General features: G+C 34.4%; 1 protein-coding gene across 7 annotated transcripts in view; it reads left to right on the forward strand.

Moving 5' to 3' along the window:
- Positions 1-21249, forward strand: part of WDR27 (WD repeat domain 27) — an 89184-nt gene that overhangs the window by 12439 nt on the left and 55496 nt on the right. For 5 of the 7 annotated variants that reach the window (XM_068185140.1, XM_068185143.1, XM_068185146.1 and 2 more), the window contains exons 11-21: positions 560-693; positions 2078-2154; positions 2500-2578; positions 3095-3166; positions 4384-4487; positions 5598-5687; positions 8539-8660; positions 9225-9358; positions 11755-11852; positions 12155-12276; positions 16192-16289. In XM_068185140.1, the coding sequence (XP_068041241.1) occupies positions 560-693; positions 2078-2154; positions 2500-2578; positions 3095-3166; positions 4384-4487; positions 5598-5687; positions 8539-8660; positions 9225-9358; positions 11755-11852; positions 12155-12276; positions 16192-16289 (1130 nt within the window). Of the gene's footprint in view, positions 1-559; positions 694-2077; positions 2155-2499; positions 2579-3094; positions 3167-4383; positions 4488-5597; positions 5688-8538; positions 8661-9224; positions 9359-11754; positions 11853-12154; positions 12277-16191; positions 16290-16744; positions 16893-17853; positions 17985-21249 lie in introns of those variants that run through there. The other 2 variants (XM_068185144.1, XM_068185147.1) reach the window with 2 other exon arrangements.

The following is a 21249-nucleotide window of genomic DNA, read 5'->3' on the forward strand; positions in this document are numbered from 1 at the left end:
CCAACAATTGGTGGCCCGCATGGGGATGGATCCTGACAGGTTGTCAAAAAATTTCTGTTGAAAGCCACCAGAAGTGATTTTAAGAAAATGGAAGGCATTCTTATCTATATACTCCATTTTTGATTTTGCAGTTTTCCTACAGATGTAAGCTCAATCAAGGCTACATATTTAACATAGAAGTCTTTTGCTTTAGAGAAGAATTTTGTTTAAATTCAGCTCTTAGCATGTTCTCATCATATTGCTGAAGCCAATTTTTCTTCCATGTGTTCTTCTTTCCTCACAACTCACTGTAGAATTGTCTCTAGTATAGGCGGTGTTGGAATTTCTATCACTGTTATGTATGTAAGTTTGTTAAAACACATTTAAGCAAATTGGCATATTTTTGAAGGATAGCTTTAAGCACTCTACCACTTAATGCTCTTCATGACTAAGCCCATGGATGTTTTTGATTAATTTTAATGAATTTTAGAAATTGATTTTATTTTTCATTATCAATGCATTATGTTTTGAACTTAAATTATTAAGTAAATGGAGTGTTAATTTATGGTGATTGCTGCAGGTTTTATGCTTGATTGCCTCGATGTTTGAAGATAAGATTGCTGTGTTGGAAGTTAATATTCCTGCATTGGTGAGAACTCAGCGCAGTGATTTTTTTCCATGTGGAAATGAGAAAAGTCTATCAGTTATTGCCAGGTATAGAATTATTAAGTGTTTTCTTTCCATGTTGGATAATGTATTTTTTTATCTGGCACTACAGTGTGTCATATGGTTTTCTGCAGTGCTGCTGGTTGACATGGTTTGATTTTACTTCTTTTCTTATCATGCTTTAGTTGTAATGAGAGGGAGAAATCACAAAATCACAGTATGGTTGAGTTTGGAAGGCATCTCTTCAGGTCATCTTGTCTAACAACCTTGCTCAGGCAGAGCCACTTGTTTGGCCATTGTGATGGGCAAATGACTTCAACTTTAGAATATGTCAATGGAAGAAGATGCCACAACCTGTCTGGGCAGCCTGTGTTGGTGCTTAGCCACCTTCGCAGTAAATAAATGTTTCCTAGTGTTTAGAGAGAACCTTCTGTATTTAATTTTTTGTGTATTGCCTCTTGTCCTCCTGCTGGGTTTAGGACACAAAGCCTGGCTCTAGGGTCTGCTTTACAGCCTGTGTCCATGGGCTCATTCCTCCTCTGCTGCAGGACTTTGCCTTTCACCTTGTTGAGCTTCAAAAGGTTGCTGTCAGCCCATTTATGCAGACAATATATGTCTCCCTGGATGGCAGCATACCCTTCTGCTCTTTAAGACACTCCTCTCAGCTTTGAGTCATCAGAGTGTCACTCTGCTCCCTTATCTAGATTATTAATGCAGATGTTGAATGGAATTATTATACCCATGAAATGATATGGAATGGAGTTATAACCTCTAGGTTACTCCATTAGTTCCTGCTTTCCAACTGGACTTTGATCATCACAGTCTGGGCCTGGTTGTTCATCTGTTTTTCAATCCAGCTCAATGTGTGCTCATCCAGACCACAGTTGATCAGCTTCTTTGTGAGGTTGTTATGGGAGACAGTGTGGAAAGTCTTACTGAAGTCAAAGTAGACAGTATCCAGTGCTCTCCCCTCATGTGCTAAGCCACTTATTTTATCACAGAAGTTTATCAAGCACGACTTCCCCTTGGTGAATCCCTGCTGGTTATTACTTTCTTGTCCTTTATGTCTCTAGAAATGATTGATGAGAAAATGCTGACATTTTGAAGATTAAAAAACCCCTGCAATATACACTGCAATGCAGATTTCAGTGCTTAAAATAAAATCATCAGTTAATATTCACAAAACTGGAATACAACGTGTAAAAGCAATGGTCTGTGAATTGAGTCAGGGCCAAGGCTTGTCTGTGCTGCTGAATATCTGAGATGATAACTGACCCACTATGCCCAACTTGTTTTCATTAAAATCTGATTGCTATTGCATATGTACACACACATGCAGACAAATAACTAAAAATGAGTTTTGACACCTTTTTCTAATCTGAAATTTTTGTTCATTGCACTGATCAATTTTTTTGTTCATTATATAACTTAGGTGTGCTATATTGGCAAACTCTCCATTGTGTAAAGGTTTAAAGAAGAACATGAAAGAACCTCCTAGTAAAACACTTGGTAAGTATAAACAAATCCTGAAATTTATTAATAAACTTGTATTTTTAATAACAGTAGCTGACATCCAGCTGGCTTGTGCCTAATACAATCAGTAAGTTAATTTTTGTTTTAAATATATATTACATTATATTTTCACTTCAGTAGGAAGAATTTTAGACTTCTGTTAATATTTCATATCATAATATGTAATTGTAGTTAAAAATTATGGTTATAAGTATTTTTCTTTTTTCAAAAACTATTGTCTGAGAATTTTCTGTTTCGTAACATTAAGTATTTATATTGTGCAAAACTATCTACTTTAATGTTAAACCCCATTTTAATGTAAATTAAATTATTTCCCTGCAGCACTAAAGAACACAGTGAAGGATAAACCTTTGGTTTTCCATAATAAAATTAAGTCATCAGGATATTCAGCAGCACCACAGTGAGTAGAAATATTAGTACTTTCCCCGTCTTTATTGGTGTGTGATATTTTTTCACATAATTATGTAGGCTCATGACTGTGAAATTAATCACCTGTGAAAAATAATGGTATTATCAAAGAAAATAATTAAAAAAACATACTGTAAACCAAAATGTTCACAGCTTCTGGTCATTGGCCAACTTCCTTTTGGAATCCCTATTTAGTGTCCAGGTTCTTTCATCTGACTAGACTCTTCTTTTTTCAGCTTGCAGAATGTATTGTCTGAGAACTTTATTTGTATGGATTTTGACCTTCAGAATGTGCTATTCAACAAATAATTCACAGAAATCAAGGTCTAAACTCAGGCATTAGAATATTAGATATTTATATTGTCAAAGTGTACATTCTCTTATCAATTGACATTACCCACAGATGTAAATAGTGAGAAGGAAATAGGTTGCTTTTGTTTGAAAAAAGCTGTTTCTCCCATGCAAGGGTTAATATTTCATATAAGAGTGTATGTTTTCTCTCCTGTAGAATGGTCATGTTTTCTCCAAATACTAACCTGAAAAAAAAAGAGGCATCAAAGTGGAAGACCAGTTGTAAATGGTAAGGCATCTAATGGCTCTGTTAGAGGAGGAAAAATTAAAACAAATTAAACAAATTAAAAATGTTTCTGTTGTTGGAACTTTTTTTAGTAAGGGTTGCCACTAGGACTAAGGCTTGGTAAATTTGATATAAAAAATAAAATTTATTATTATAATAATATATGATATATTTTATAGGTATATTATATAATTATGTATATTATTATAAATAAAATTTATTACTGCAGCAAGTGATTTGGTTTATCAGACTGTGAATTAAATTTGAGTGCTTAATATAAAAGAAAATATGCATCTCTGTTTTCTTAGATTTGTGTTGGTAGGAAGAACAGGTGCTAAATATGGTTGGAAGCTAAGTCCCAACATGGTCTTAAGCTGCAGTTCTAGTCCAAAAAAATAACTGAATGTGGCACCGTGAGAAGTGATTTCAGATCATGTCCTTTATTCACTCCTAAAATCTTGTTACCTAAATTTAATGCAAACTTACTCCAATGGATTTAAACAGAGTATGTGTAATAGTACAAACTGACCAGTGGAATTTTTATCACTGGTCACAAAGAACAAAAGTTTTTCTAAAGCTGGCATTTTCATGTTAATTATTATGGAATGTTAAATGGGGATATTGCACACATTTTTTTCTCTTTACTATTATATAATCTTTGCTTTATATAATGCAAACATGAAAGTAAAGAACGATTGGTGCCATAATTTTTTTCTCATTTAAAAAGACTTGTAAAGTGTTAAGAAACCCACTTAATAGCTTAAGACCAGGTGTTTGTGAACCTTGCGCACATAGGAAGCCTTTACATGAGTACTTTAGATAATTTCAACTTTGATTTAGCACTGTTTTATGTAGGTTAAGCGCCTTAGTATTTTAAGTTTTGTGTGGGTTTTTTATTTATATTGCTTTTTTTAAGTTAATATTTTGCCGCAAGGTCTTTGTAAACAAGGTAGAGTTTAGATTCTTTAAATACTATTGTGACTTAAGAAATTATTTTTTTGCCTGACAATGTCAATTCTTGATCTTGTGAATTTGCAACTCTTACTGGTAGGAGTAGTTTAAATATAACCATTTAAAATGAATTTGGCTCTTACATTGGATTTGACACATTTTTTCCAAATAACATTTGTATAAAGATGTTTAGAATAACTCCTAAAGCACATTTATTTAATAACTGAAATGAAGATGTACTCATTTCTTTCTTTTTTCCTTCTTTGAAGTAAAAATAAAGAATATACATTGGAAAGTTATCCTCCAATCAAATATGAGAGGGAGATATCTGTTACTTGTAAACCAACCCCAATTTTTTGTGTTCAATATTCTGGTAAGTACAGGCTTTATAAAAAGTGCAGTTGTGTCAGTGTGCAGAAAGAAATCCAAAGTTTGTGTGGCATAGTTTCTAAAGACTGGGGATTTAATGTCGATAAACTCACAGAAAACTTTCTGGCATTACCACATACTGTTTGATCATAATTTTTTATCATGCGAAACCATGCAAGCTGTTACTACATATGCAACAGGATTCTATTTCTGATTTTATGTCTCGTTTCCTTTTGAATTTATTCTTTGACTTTCTCACTACTACTTGAAAACTAAGAGTTCTTTCACTAAAGAATTTATTTTCTAACACACTTACTTAATTTAATTAGGGTATATTAAATCCTGAAGTTCTGTTTCAAAATACTAATATTTATTATATAAATATTATTTAATTATTGTAAATGGAAATATTAAAAAAAAAATCTGTGTGGTCCAAAGAGAGGCATTTTTCTTAACTGCTTTGGATAAAGGACTCTTGCAATAGGTTTAGTCAGTTCCAATGTAAATATGATTAAGCAGAAAGCACTTCCTAGATTAGCAGTCAAGCATTCTACCATGTATAATTATGCCAATATACACTCTGCAAGGCAAAATATTTTCAAAATATTAAAAAACTTAAATATTTGTGCTTTGAGGACAAGAACAACTTTCATCCTCATTAAATAAAAGCAATTAGATACAATCAATCACTTTGCTAAAATATATTCCAACCATCTCTGTTCCCTAGAGAGTTTTGCTAGTATTTTTAAATGTAAATCTTTTAGTTTGAGGAAGAAACATCTTTCTCTTTTTCTTTTTGTCTCTCCCACATCTATGCATGTACACACAGACTTAAATAAGCCAGTTTAGCAAAAAATTTCAGCTTTTTCTTGAGTTAAAAAAATTGTTGTTTAGAGAATATATCAGGACAAGAAATGAATTTGCCTACAAAATCCTACCAAATTCTGCAACACTAATTTGGGATGTTATTAAAAAAAATAGTGTTAAACATCTGAAATTACTATCTGGGTTTTGTTTTGTTGTAGTGACATACATGATTTTTATGATTAAAAGAAGCAGCATATTAGCTCCTTTTTGCTTTCAGATGTAAATCATTAAACGCTCTTCTTTATAGGGGATGGAGAGCTGCTGGCTTGTGGCCAGGCTGACAAAACTGTGCTGATATTCAAGTCCAATCTCACTGATGTTCATGATGTGTTTTCAGGTAAATTTATCAATTATATTATAAAAAGATAGAGTATATTGTTGAGTTTGCTCTAAAAAGGCATGGATTCCCCTTACATCACCCTGATAACAAGAAAGAGGGAGTATTGATGATTCAAGATATAAAATTTATTTCTCTGATTGCTTCATTTTGTGCTAGAATTAAATTGACTACCAGGTGTACCCATTTCTCAATTTTTTTGTGTGGTAAGAAGCAATCTATGATGATATATACAGAAATCTTCACCCTTATGTATAATATGTATTACAATAATTAAAGAGAAAAAGGCAATATATTGCAATAATAATGCATGTATATATTGTAGAAGTATATAATGATAGCTTATTAGCCAAAAATTGACTCTGATGACTTGGCAAAAGATGTGTTTGCTTTGCAACTCCAGACTTCTTGAGAATAACCATTTAAACAAAGAGGGACTATTCCTCAGAAGAAATCCAAAACTACAAAGTGTATGCATGTGTAAACATGTATGTTTTTAAATGAGTTGTAAATACCAGATTGTCTAAATTTCTACAGAAAAAATGTTATATTTTTAATAACTAAATGTTATGACTTTAAATCAATCCTGCTGCATGAATTTTCTGTGAAAGCTCATAATGGAAAATAAATGCTTTTTACTCTCTGACCCTAGCAAGTATTAAAACCAGACTACTTAAAGATATTTTAGAGAATTATTTCTAAGTAAATAACTCAGAAAACTGATTTGTGAAAACAGTTCTTAATTTTGAGTAATTTTCATTATATTTAGTGCAAGAAGTAACATTAAGGAGGCAACATTACTGACATCCTTCTTGTGAGAGAAAATTAATGAAAATATGCCTTGCGGACAGAATAATGGGGCCTTTTTTCCCTAAAATAGCAAGTTCTTAAGTTTTTCACTGACTTACTTCACTGATGCCTTTAATAATTTGTCTTATTTTTTTTAATAATGCACAAGTCTGAAAAGCAATGTAAACCACATTCTAACATGTATGTAGTTCTTTCCAAAAGCAACATAAATGTTGAAGTGCCAGGTAATGTAATGCATGGGATTAGGAACCACAAACCATTAGTTGCCTGCTTTCTTCATTCACATTGTTTTTCTGTGTTGTTCAGATTACCATGCAGTCACTTGTTTACTTTTGATGCTCTTGTTTTAAAGTGTCATAATATGTGTTTTCATGAAAAACCATGATGCATTATTCTTACTTAGAGCTGCAGTGGCAATGTGAGTTTTTTTTTTTTCAAGAAATGGAAATTGTATCCTGCTAAAAAATTTCAGTTTCAAGGCAGCATTAACATCTGAATATTGCTGCTTATCAAAAATCATGGCTTTATAAGGCAGGATCAGAGGAATGGTATGACAGCAGTTGTGCTGTTAGCCTAATTTATTCAGTCTTGTTCCATGAAGGGTTGAGTTACAGATTTAAGTAGTTCTGCATTCTTCTTCAGTGGTGACTCTTCAGGTGTCTGTGTCCTGTAGTAAAGTGCAGGTAATGTTGAACAGCTGTAAAGAGTTACAGCCAGCATGGCCTTTCTGAAGATGTCTCTTTACAAAACCAGCTGCTATTCTTCTCAATGTGCTCCAGAGCTGGGGGAACCCTGAGTAATGCCTGTTTTGAATTTTACTGGGCTCTTTCAAGCCAGCTGGCATCTCCTTCACTGTGCTTTGGGACTGCGGGGCCTGGAGAGCTGAGATTCTTTTGTGTGGCTCTTCCAATTTTCCAAACCTCAGATTTTCCTAAGGTTTCTCAGGTTCCTTAATACTTTGGAAAACTGTTTAGTGTATTCTGTTGTGGTTTTCTTTTTTTTTTGATTGGTTTTGTGTGTTGTTTTTTTTCTTGAATGCAGATTATTCAAGGCTTCTGAGTATTTTTAGAAAATCAAAGCCTTTAAATATTTCTGTTATGAACAAAATAGGAATAATACATGTGAATTTGTGCAGTACCTGTGCAATTTTCTGGTGAGAATTCTACAGCTGTTTGGTAACTGGGAATTAAAATATCTCATAAGACTTTTTGTAGACATAGGTCTGCAAAATAAAATATCTCAATTGCTGCAATATTTAATAGCCTTCCTGTAATTTAAAGCAAACTATTTTTTTATATAAAACTTCTGTTGAGTAAAGATAAAATGTGCACAAGAGGGCAGCATAAGAACTCTGAATGTTTTAAGGCTAGATGAAATTAATCAGATTTCATCTGACAAATTGCAATAACATGCATCAAAGTCTGTAAAATTTGATTGGCATGTTCTTTTTTGATCTTTATCAGCTTCAACATAATGCTAGATAAAATTAATAATTTTAGTTTTTGACTCTTGTTTCTGGCTTTTAAAGTTCTTTGTAAAATTACAATCTTGTTTTTAACAAGCCATTGAAGTGGCATGCTCATTTTATTTTGACAAAAATAGCTAGCTCAGAAATAAAAGGTTAATATAATAAACCAAAGTATTTCAACTATTTTCGATGTCTTAAGGGGTTTCCAGACCATGTTTAATATAAAGTTTCATTATACTATAATGCTCAGGGTTTTTTTCTGAAACTGAATCTTTGCTTAAATTTAGTTTCAAGCATATTTCTTGACAGTGCTCTTCCAATAACTTTTAAAAATTACAGTTGGAATTATCTTTTTCTGTTTATTAATGAGAGGCATATTCCTGGGTTTTTTGGTGGGAGAACATTTCAATAGCTGGTTTACTGTTACCAGATCTAATCCAACCACTTGAAACCTGTACTTAGAATATATTTTAATGTTGTGCATAATTATATTAAAACAATACTAGTAACTCTAGAGAAATTTATTAGTGCAAGAAATGAGCTTTATGATATTTCCATTATTATTTTTATTAGGTCATGATGGTGCAGTTAACTCTGTTGGCTGGAGTCATGACAGGAAGTGGTTAGTTTCTGCATCAGAAGACAGAACTTTAAGGGTCTGGTCAGTCTGCAATAAGGAACCTGCCCTAATTCTGGTAATTGGAAATTTCCATTGATTTGGACACAGAGAACACCGTTTTGCATTTTCATCTACTTCTGTTTTAAAAGCTTTGTAGAATAAACCTATTTCTAGAGCTACTGAGTAGTGACTCCCACTGATATAATGATCTGAGTGATCTCCATTGACTTCAAATTAGGTTTTTCTGATGATCATTTAGGAAAAGAAAAAAAATCAACCTTTTAAAAAAAAAAAAAAAAACCTAGTGGGCATGTCTGGAAGTTTTGGTTTTATTGTCTGGACTGTATGTTGTATTTTCATTGGCTCAGCTCTGCTTGACTTTAGTCCACTCCCCATTTCAAAAAGAAATTCTGAGTATTAAGCTAGAGTGTATTAGATTCAATTGACTGCAAATATACTGCCAGCTAATCTAAGCAGAATTAAATCTTTTTTTTTGAGAGTAATAGATGTCAAAAATAAGAAGTAGTTTAACATCCTGGCCTATGATCAGGATGACAGGAAGGCTCTGCCTTAACACAAGGAATCTCAGACAGAAAATATTTGTTTGAATCCGTTCTTGACAAATTCCTTTATGTTTCAGGGTAAAGAGGAGTTCCATAAGACTGTATGCTTTGCACAGTTTTATTTTATAGATACATTTATATTGCTGTGTTGTGGAGCTGAATTTCATCTATTAAGTTTCCATCTAGACACAACCAAGGATGACCTAAAACGGTGAGTTCATTTTTCATTAGCAGACCAGTGAAAGTGCTTGTACAGTTTGATCTGGGACTGTGTGTGTGGTGAGGTGAGCTGAGGGGGCAAAAATATTACAGAAGATAAACTGAAGAAATGGTAAAAGCTACTTCCAAAATACCTTTGTTTTGAATGGAAGAACAAAAAGAATTAGGGCTACAACACTGAAATCTTAGTTGATATTGTGGATGGTATGTTTTGCCTATTGGTATTAGACAGTATTGGACTGCATCCTTAAATGGGAAAAGCTGGTCTATTTCCTTCCTCTATTTCCTTGGTAGTTTTGCTGCTGCACAGAAAAACATACTAAGTCCAAGTTTAAATATGTTTAGGAATAGGAGTGCTTGCCTGGATTGAGGCATGAACCTGCTATGTGGAACTTCCCTGAAACGTTAAATGGTCAGCCAGAATTATGGAATAGTTTTCTTGCATAATCTGCCTACCTAGTTTGTTTTACTTGTTGATTCTTAGTTTATGGAGATACTAATAAACCAATAAAAAGGTAACCCAAATTGCAACATAAACTTCAATTTCTAAGAGACAAGAATGAGTGTACAGTATCCAGCTCAGTGTGTCCACAATACCTTCCTAAATTTTAAGAGTTGCATTTTAAATTGAAGATATGTAGGACATGTAGCAAGTGCATTCTTTAAAAAAAAATCCTAAATATGACAAAATTCCTTTTTTTTTTTTTTTTTTTAATAATGGGCACCCTTCTATCTTCCCTGCCTCTGTTACTTTGGTTCAGTCTTCTCAAAACTTGTATTTGATGAATCTCAGTTTACTGTTGATTGATTTGCTTTCTATGGGAAATTCTATCCGTGCCATGCCTTGTGAGGTATTTATCTGTGTAAAAGTCTGCAGTGTAGAAGCAAGGTACTTCAGCCAATTCAAACAATTGTTCTTGCATTTGGGAAAAAACTTTACTGTTTTAATCAGCCTCTTTCAGCAGGGTAAATTGGACCAGAGGAAACTTCATACTGACTTCATTAGATTGTTCCTATTTTATCAGTCAGCTTATTTAAAGTTAGCTTCCACAGATTTACCCAAAAATAGAGATAAATAATTTGCTCTTGAAGTCTAGTGCAATTTATTTTTTAGTTTATTTGAATAAAGTACTTGTGGAAACCACAAACGGTTCTTGGATAAAATTGAAAAACACTGTATAATATATTCTGCTTCACCATCACTGCTAAAGTAGTTCTGATGTCCATCTGAAAAGATCAGCAGATCACTGTTAGAGAATAACAACAAAAGGCAAAAACCAAATCTCCAAGTGTTTTTCTTTTGACCAGGTCTGGCTGACAACCATATTGCTTTTGTCAAATGACCTCAGTTTTGCAAACTCTTAGCATTGTTGGAAAGAAACAGTAATGATTCCTACAGCATGTCATGCGTGGACTTTTACACTTTCATTAGACAGATGTGCTAAAATGCAAGTATAATATTAACTGTTACACAGGAATTATTTTAACCTTGTGCAGACAGTGTCCAGCAATGACTAAAACCCCAGTGTGTTATCAATGCTGTTTTGATCTCAAGTCTAAAACACAGCACCATACAAGCCACTATGAAGAAAATTAACTCCACCTCAACCAGACCCAGTACAGTTGTTATTAACTCTGTATTCCTTAGGTGACTTCTATTGAAATCACACAATTCTTGCCCCACATATCCATATCCATGGAGTTATGTTTTCTGTTTACTATAAGAATAGATCCATGTTGCCAATGTGGATATATTTCAGTAAACAGAAAGTTCTAATTATACTGAACAACAGCACAGTTTTGTGTTGTCTAATAAAGAAGTCGGAAGCCATTTTAGACATTTTTGCATGTTTGCCACCTCTGTACGGAGCTGGCAGGTAACCCACAGGACCCTAAAGAGTTTGGTGTACGTTGGGAAGCAAAATTTCTCTGGTAGTGTGTGATCAGTCCCTTATTCTCCTCCCATCTAAGTGGAAATTATTCTTTCCTCACTGTTTTCATTCTTTCCTCACTGTTTTCTCCTCATTTTCTTCCTGTTTGCCTTATCATCAGCACATTAAATGTTACACTGAAACCAGTGGTATATCTGCCTTCTGAACATAGGTACTTGACAGACTTTAATCTCTTCAACGTTATCAGTGTACATACAAGATTATTTTAGTGTTTCATGTTGATGAATAATCAGTCTTCTATATAGGAATATTATGGGTTTTTTCATCCAAATGAGTTTGGTTACCAAGGTTTTAACAGAGCTCAACAATAAGGCAAATGTTCTGTTGCTTTAATTTTTAATAATGAAAGAAAGCATTTTGATTTGTGGTTCCAGTGGGAGTTTACAAATAATAACTAGTTTCATTAACATTAGCATTCATTTGATGTTCTTTGCAGATACAAAAAGAGGAGTGTTTGCAAATTGGTACAGAAATTTCCCATGACTTCAGCAATGGAGATTACCAGCCTTTCAGCAGTGAATGAGTTCTATTCTTGTATCCTTTGTGTTTCTTATTTTCTTTGTAGTTCTTTGGACTTAATGATATAGGCATCAGCTAAAGTAAGTAGCATTTAATGATTTACTACTCCTTTTCTATTAGAGTAAAAAACTTGTATTTTTTTGTGATGTTGAACTTCATCCCTAGACATAAATTTTTAGTGCTGTAAGATTTTTGGTGTTGCTCATAGAACAATAAATACAATAGAGTTTATATATATGTTTATTTATCTTTATTTTTATGTCTATATGCTTTTGTTCCTTTAGGCAAGTTTAACTTTAACACAGAGAACTGTACAGATATTGTACTTACAGCTGGCAGCAACCGAGCATTGGAAGTTTTTGACCTCAATGCAGGCTGCAGCACAGCAGTGATACAGGAAGCTCATGTTAGATCAGTCCATCAGATCTGCCAAAATAAGGTATATACTTTATTGAATTTTATTTGTAGTACCACTACAAAATCATCAACAAAGAAATCAGAGGCTAAAACTAGAATTGATAGTAATCGGTATGTTTTCATATGTAGAGGAGGATGGGCAAGAACATGACTCTATGTGATAAGTCGATACAGATTTAATTTGTTCTCTAGTGTAAAGGAGGGAGTAGTGAGACTGATTGAATGATCTTGCTATTAGAGAAGTGTTTATTATCTTTTGCCTTACTTGTGCTAGACTGTAATACTGTAGTTCAACATGAATCTTTCCTTATGTAAGTGTTCTCTTCTGAAGATCAATCTGACACTGTATGATTTATTCTGAAACACTGGAAACAGCAACCAAAAAATATTTCTGAGTACTACTATAGAATAGCTGACTTAAAACCAGTCATTCTTGCTCTTTTTTTTTTTCTTCCTTGAAGACTGATTTGAGTGTTTGTAGTTTTTATGGTAGCATATGTTCTGGAATGCCTGCTGTGTTAGGTCTGGTTGAATGCGGTGCTTCATTCCCAGTTGGAACGTTCTTGCTTCTGTGGGTTTAAAACAGTCCTTGTTATTACTGTTGTAGAACTCTTTGTGGGTTTTCCTTATAGATGTGATCTGTTAAAACACTTAAAATTGTGCTAACTATTTCAGTACTCTTTGTAACACATATAGGCTTAAAGTTCTGGCTTTTCTTTTTGCTGGGTCAGCTTAGTGCCTTCAGGTTATTTAATCAAGAAAAACTCTAAAGCTGTGGGCAAGTACTCACTTGGGAAAAAAACCTAGATGTATGTGGTATAGCAAAGAAAACTAACCATTTTAAGGGACAATTATACATCAAGGTTCTCTATTTTTTCAGTTATATAAAACTAGTACTTTTGATAAGTCAATAGGAAAATTACACACAAACAATTTTATTACTTTGGATAGCTTAAATTTATTAGAGCAAATTAGACTTATAAAAATGTGTAGAATGCTGTGTGCAAATTACATCCTGTTTAAAGTATGAAACACACTGGAATCTAAGGATCTCAAGTGATGAGACATGATTTAATGGAAGTAAACCTGTGGAGAGAAACAGTTCATGATGAAGATCTAGCGCCTACACCCCAAAATTTATGAAGGCTCTCCTTTGGACTATTCCTAGTCTCATTGTGTGGACTAAATACTCATTTGCGATTGCAGTATCTATATTCTTGAATTGCATTTTCTGGTTTAGATTCATGCAAATCAGTCCTCATGTTTCAAGACAGTTTTGTGATTCCACTTGGATAATCGTTAAGTGGGCATTATCATAAAATTTACTTTTTAAATGAATAAAAAATCAAATCTATTTTGAGGGTTGTGGGAGGTGGTAGGGCAAGTATGTTCCAATTAAATGTTGGAGAAACCTGTTAGCAAATTATAAAATACATAGCATATCTTGGAAACCTGGATGATCAGCATGACGTTCTCTTATTTTTATCTTAGACAAAACCAGCTGAAGCAAATATATACAATTTGCTGTGTAATGGCTTTGATTTTAAATATTCTTTTGTTCTGTTCTAGAGACTGTTTGCAATTGCTAGTGTGTGTGAAATTCATCTCAGCCTTCAGTGTTTTGATTAAGCTTATTATAACAGTCCATTGCTTTTTATACTGAATTTTAAGAGACATAGTAAAATGAATTGATTGACATATGAAAATCCTCTTCCTGTCTTAGAGTTTAGGAACATATGAGATACCAAATTAGATGGCAATTTGAGATCAGACCACAAAGATTCAGAACTTTCATGTTAATAATATGTTTGCAATGGTGCAAAACATATTCTGTGAACAGAAAACTGTCATTGTGAGCCACAAATATTTGGATGGTATTATGTTCTGCTAGCACAGTTATAGAGTACACTCAATTTCACAGAAACAGCAAAACTTTCAATTTTCTGTTCAGACCCTCTTGTTTCAAAACTCATTGGTCCATTATTTAGGAAGTGTACTTGATGTGAAGACTGAAAAATGCAATTGGCAACTCTGAAGTTTCGGTCAGATAACTTTTCCTAACCATTGTTGCAATGTTGGGAAAAGTATGAGATCACCAGAAGGTACAAAGTGCTTTCTGATATGTCTATTGATAGATGCCTTTAACATAAGCCAGCTGCACTCCTTGGAAGACATAAATGGTGCTCATAAGGAATTAATGAAGGAAAGCGAGATTCTGTAGAACCGTATCTTCCTTGAGGCCAAATCTTATGTGAAGGTTGCAGTGTAGTTAATCTAGAGAGAAGCTGAGAAGGGATTACAGTGGTGGATGAGGAGGCTGATGGGGTAGAAGGAAGGGATTTATCTAGCAGAATGAAAGAATAGTTTCAGTAGTGTGGGATTTTGCTGCTTTTTGCATCAGATTCTCATAAATAGATTATCATAAATTGATGAACTATAAAAACACAATTTAGTGATAAATAAAATTCAGCTTGCATATTATCCCAACTAGTATATTTTTTCTTGTCTCCTATATCAATATTCAGTAGGAGATGTAGTTTGAAGATACAAGTATATGTGTTAATAAAGTATATCGCTGACAAAATTTCAGGGCAGAGAAAGAAAAAATGGATTGCACTTCTTACCTTTAATTATTTTCCTGTATTCTATAGTAAAGGAGTAATGCAAAAAGTAAATGTGTATGTGTCTGTAGAATATTTTGTTTTGGACTCCTGTGACCAGTGCTGGCTGAAGCAAGGGATGGTAAGCAAATATTGCAAAAGCACAAAAAGTGTTGCTCAGTAACTTTTAATGAATACTGTCCTTTGGACTACTACTGTCTTTGTCTTTTGCATTACTCTTTTTTTTTTTTTTAATAGTTATACAGAGCTAATGTGAGAATGTGTAGACTTTGTTGGGAAATGTGTTGCACAGTACATTTTAATTCATCTCTTAGAGCAAGCTATGCACCAGCTTTCATAATGAATAGAAGATTTCTGGCAGTCAAATACTGATTGCAGGAAATTACCTTGAGGTTTCTGTGATGTATTCAGCCAAATCAAGAAAGTGAATGGTAAGGAAAGGAAAGAAAGTGTTTTAACTGTTTCAATTTGGTTCCCGGGAGAAAGACATTTTTAGCCAGCAAAAAGGCTGGGATTTGCCAATGTGGATGTTAAAATATCAGAGGTTTAAACTGGATTTAATTATTTAAAAGTATGAAGCTAAAATTAGTCTTGTGATGAATGAATGCAATTGCTACTGAAGTTAATGGAAATGGGACAATTACCCCAGGGCGAACAATGTCTTATAATTAATTGTTGAAGTAACCTTTGCTCCCTCCCATTCACTGCCCTTATTTTCTTCCCTAAACATCCTGTAATGTCTTGTGCAATCACAAAAAAAGCTTTCCCTGCTTCACATGATGGATCCCATACCTTGATTTTAGTAATCCCCTTCAGTCTGTGAGATGCCCCAGATAGCCTGTCTCACTGACCATCCTGGTGGGTGTCACCCCTGGACCAAAGAGCTCATGGCTGTCCTGGGACAGCACTGAGAGGAGCCAAGGCTGTGCTCCATTTCTCTGACTGGGTTATGGGACTTCCTCTACATGCTCTTTGCATGCTTTGCCTCTTTCCTCCTTTGTGTGTGTGCAGACAAGCTTTTTCTCACATTATCTAACAAATATTTACTGTTTATTTCTTAGCTGGACTAAATTTTCCACTGAGAGGGTAGTTGGTTGCTGGACTGCATTCCCCAGGGAAGTGGTCCAAGCACCAAGCTTGTCAGAGTTCAGGGAGCATCTGGACAATGCTCTTAATCATACAGCATAATTCTGCCAGGAGCAGGGAGTTGGACTCGATGATTCCTATGGATCTCTTCCATCTCAAGATATTCTATGATTCTATAAATAATAAATGCCATGAGAATAGTTACCTGAAACTGATTTATTGTTTTACAGGGATCATCCTTCAGCACTCAGCAACCTGAAGCTTACAACCTTTTCTTGACCACAGCTGCAGGTGATGGCATCAAACTGTGGGATTTAAGAACACTGAGGTAAGAATGAATTAGGTACCTTTGAATAAAAAGCTATGCTTTACCTTTATTCAGAATTCATAATTGCTCTCATATACCAGTAGAAATTTAGATGTGGAATCTGAACTACAGGTTAATTGAAGTTTACTTGTTTTTAGAGACCAAGCAAAGTGCTCATTCCTCAATTACAGTTATGTGGGAAGCCATTAAATATTTAGGATTTATCACCTATGTTTACCCACATTTGTAGATCTAATTGTATATATATATGGTGCACTCACTGAACTGAATGTTAATGGTATTTCCAAAACAGCATGCCATTACTGCTAAAAGAAGGAAAATCTATGATCATCTTTTAAAATATAAGCCAGTTGCAACAACATTTTTATGAACCATGTATGTAGTGCTATAAGTTTGCATGATGCATTACCATAAACTCAGAATTAAATGCTACACTGTTTCTAAACACCTTTCAGTTTTGGGAAAGCCTTGGGACAAATTAATAGAACATCAAAGAGGGAACATTGCTCAGGAAAAGTAATACCTGGGGCATGCTCTGTTGTGGAGGCCAAAAGAATTATGTTTAAAAGAAAAGGGGAGTATATTTAAGCTTTAAAGAATAACTTTCTATTTGCTGTCTTGTGTATGTAAACATATCTATGGAAAGCTGTCATATAATTTTTCTAGTAGTGAATTTTCTATTTGGGCAATGCTTAATGAGCCTTTCATTTATTTCCATCTTTCTGTGGTAAGAATACATTAAATCTATAGGGGGCATATGTGTTCTTTTCAAAATCATTGCTGTATTACCTTCACTCAATGCCAGAAAGTAATGAAACTAGAGACTGCTGGGGTTGGAATATGTTACCTTCTTATGTTTTTCTAATAAGCTGCTCAAACTGTGTTGCTGAAGAGTAATGAAAAAGTAGAAAGCTTTTCACAGATCACTTATCTGTCTCTTTGTTTCTAAATACTAATATAAGTAAAGTCAGTGAATGGTAAAATAGTTAAAGTGTAAAATCTGGGCAATCAATTAAATGAATATGTCTTGAGAAGAAGGAACAAATTTATGTATGTTCTTGCTGTATGTTTCATTTGGCTAGGTCGGTGTATTCTAGTGTCCACTGTGTTCTATTAGCCAAGCTTCAAAAAAGTAGTTCAAGTCCTTAATGGCAGATATTTTAAGGGCGCTTGTGAGGTACTATGTATATGTGTTACACATTATACAGTGATCAGTAGCATTAACTCTTGTGGAGGAGAAATACAAAAAATAAATAATTGGTTTTCACTTGTTAGCAATTTTCAAGGAAAAAAAGAAAAAACACATTTTTAAAAATCAGATTTTCTGCCATTGCTCAGACCAGAGACTGAGTCTTCTATATTTTAAAATCTGTTCCTGAGTTCTCAAAAGGAGTAAAACTGTTCAATTTTTCCTATGTGTTCACCAGGTGTTTTTCACGTAAATAAATTTTAAATGTCTAGGTTTGGAAAAGTCTGTTTGAACTTGGAACAAGTCTCTGCTGAAGTGTTAGGTCTACTATAGTTGCATAGACTGAACACTTTTGCTTATTTTTTTTGTTCATAGGTTTTGCCCAATCAAATCCAGTCCATCCCTTGCACTGTTGAGTACGTACAGGAGAGATTAGTTCCTAAACAACCTTATGGTGGGCTAGTACTTCTAATCTCTTAAAGTTGTAGATTTGTAAAGTTGGTGCACCAACAACTGTTTCTAGTCCCTCTAGAATGACGTCTCTTTGTTTCTGCTTTGGGTTTGCTAGAATAGGGTTTCTTTAGTGAAATCTTTGTCCAGTGTTCTTGCAATGTAGCAAAGATAAGTTCACCTTCTCATTTATACTGTTTGCAGTGTTGTGGATAGTAGCACTAACTCCAAGATCTCCACTTTATTGTTTGTTGACTTTGTTCTAAATATTTTCCCTAGATGTCCACAGTCAAAATTGTTTTGCTTTTCTTTAATCTGTTTGCTGACCTTGAGAATCTATCCATTGTTACTTTATTTAAAAGTTCTACAAAGTATAAAATTTTGATTAAACAAGGGGGAAAAATCCCTTCAGCACAGTGCTCTTCAAAGCTGCTGTTGAAAGCATGGGAAATAATTTGCAGAATAACTGCACAATTCCCTTGGACTCTTAGGGGACTTTTTTATTCAGTTTCTTTGAGAGTTCCTTTTCATATGACATGCATTCCTTTTCTCACAATTGACTGAGAAATCATAGGTTGCTCTGGTTCTTTTTTAATTTGCATAGATTAAATCTTCAAACAGGTTAACCTGGCCTACAGCTTTCTAAGTTTTGAATATATTGATATTTTTGCTTTGAGTTCTACAAAAATTTTGCAACCAACCAAACCCAACCTGTATTATCAAACTATGACTTTTTTCCATGGGGAAAATTAATTTAACTTTTCTTATGTTCTTGATTTTGGTGAAATTATTTTGCAACTTAAATTTTCATCATCTTTTCTGGATAAAGCTGTGAATTTTTCTGTCTCTTTCACTATTGATGATTTGGAGGCATTCCAAGATTCCTTCAGAGAGTGCCAGAATGTCTCATGGGCTCCTCTGAAGGTGGTACAAGAAAAGACATTTTAACTTTCTGATGTTGTCAGCCAACCTCACACAGCCAGGTCATCTTGCCAATAAATGAGGGAATCTTGGAAAGTGCTAGTGGCTTTTGGATTTACTCAGACTCCTACTCCATTTGCTTTGAAATGCATGGATTTGTAAAGTTTCATCTGAAGATTTTTGAGTATTTATTATAGTTCTCCTGCATTCTACTCGTTTATAATGAAAGCTAAGAAAAGCTCCAGATGATCTACAAAACAGACTTAGGAATAAAGAAGCAAGGAAAATACTTTTTCTTGGAAGAAGAAAACTGTGGCTAATCCTCTTCCAGGTTAGGATAATGAACTATGAGACCTTATGCTTTAGAGTAAGATAATGACCTTTGACCAGCTTCCAAGATATTTTGAAGAGCAGTTTCAGTTTATATTGTCTAAAAGAATGACTACTTGGAGAACAAGTAAAATTACTTTCTCTTGTGTGCAAGTTGAAAGCAGTGAACACAAAAGTTAGGCTGAGATGCTGTGGAAATCTGAATCAGATGGACATTATAGTCACCAGGTCTGGGATTCCCATAAAAGACTCAGAAAAACATTTAATGATCAGGAGGTACAAAGAGTTAATATGTTCTTACATTTTTGAAGGAGTTGAAGTGTTCTTTGTGATGAAACCTTGTAGACTCACTCATCTGTAAGACACAAGAAACTTTACCATCCTTTCTCATACTGTTGTGTGTATTGAATGTATTTTGCTATTCTTTCTAAAGTCAGGAATCTAGCATTGATTTATACTCAGCCATACCTGTTGTCTCCACCAATTAAATTTAATATCTTAAAGTCTGGATTGGAATGACACAAGTTGCTGTGTCCTTTAAGCCACAGAGGCCAGATATATCAGAAAATTCCAATACACTAAGCCTCCTTGTCTGCCAGTCCCGCCTGTGTTTAGTGGCTATGCTCATGAACATATAGAGCAGTAAGATGTACTTTGGCATCCTAGAGCTGTAAAACCAATGCATAGAGAGAATGTAGAAACATAGGGATTAATGAACATTCAATGCCCTTATACAGTAAACTCATAACAACAGGAAGTATCAGACTAGAATAAATACCAGCTGCTTTAGTATGTTTGTATATCACTTAAATTTCATATGACTGTTTTCAATTCTGCTTTAGCAGTCTGAATCCTTTCTATTTCTCACTTTCTCCCACTTGTCGATTAGATAATTCTGTGCTTTAAATGTCCAGAAGAAAGGAAATTTCTTTCATTCATTCTGTTGGGAGGAAACTATAAGTTCATAGGGTTGCATCCTTCACTTCATTAAATGCATTTAGAATATTGACTAAACACTTGGTAGCACCAGCTCACTAGCAAAGTTACATGAATACAGATATCTTCATGACTGGATGATAATGAGAAAAACTGTGTGTCCAGTTTTCTGCAGCTTCTCTTGCATGGGTCATTCCAAGGAGTCCCCTTTCTCAAGAGAGGTTTTAGAATGTGAAGTAGTTTAAAATTTTTTTCCTCAAGGCAGATTTCAGATCCCCTATAAAGCTTTTAGGCACTAATGTGGACCTTCCTTGCTCATCAGTAAATTATGGCTAAAGGCATGATGCAAAAAAAGCTTCATTCTTCTTTGTGTCAATAATTGTGTGATGTAGCTTGACATCAGATTTTAAGGTGCATATTTATTCAAGTTACAAGATGCACTGTGAGGATCCTCACTGTACCACTGGGCCTTAATTGCCCTGCCCAGCCTTGGAATCCCACCCATGAACTCTGCTCCTTGCTTCAGGCTGTAGAAGTCTGTAGAAATGAGCTGGTAGAAGACTTATGAAGTTCCCCAAGGCTAAGTGCAAAGTCCTCTTGGCACCAAATGCAACCCCCAGGCACCAATATATGATGAGGGGGGCAACTAGATGGAAACCAGCTTAGCAAAAAAGGAGTCCAAGATGAACATGAGCTAGAAATGTGCCCTTGAGGCAAAGAAGGCTTATCCTGGGCTGCATCAGGAAAAGTGTTGCCAGTAAGTTGTGGGAGGTGATACCTCCACTTTGTTTAGGGTTGGTGGAACCACACTGGTTCTGTGTGAGCCGTGAGGTTGGATAAGATGACCTCCAAAGTTGCCTAACAACCTCAACCATGATGTCACTTTGTGATTCTGTGAAAATAGCTTTTTTTTTTTTTTTTTTTTTTTTTTTTTTTTTTTTTTACTTTACACAGGAAAGGTAGGGTATGAGAAACTTGCTGGGGGAGCTGATGTCGTATTGACTAAGAGAGCGAGGTGTACACTAACAGCTGAAATTGAAAATTAATTTGGAAGGCAGAAAGGGACAGTTGTGCTATGCTGTCAGATGTGCTGTGCTTATTACCTGCCCAGAAATGGAGAGAACAGGGAAGAGT

This window comes from Anomalospiza imberbis, chromosome 3 (genome assembly GCF_031753505.1).
Source record: "Anomalospiza imberbis isolate Cuckoo-Finch-1a 21T00152 chromosome 3, ASM3175350v1, whole genome shotgun sequence".
NCBI classification, from domain to species: Eukaryota; Metazoa; Chordata; class Aves; order Passeriformes; family Viduidae; genus Anomalospiza; species Anomalospiza imberbis.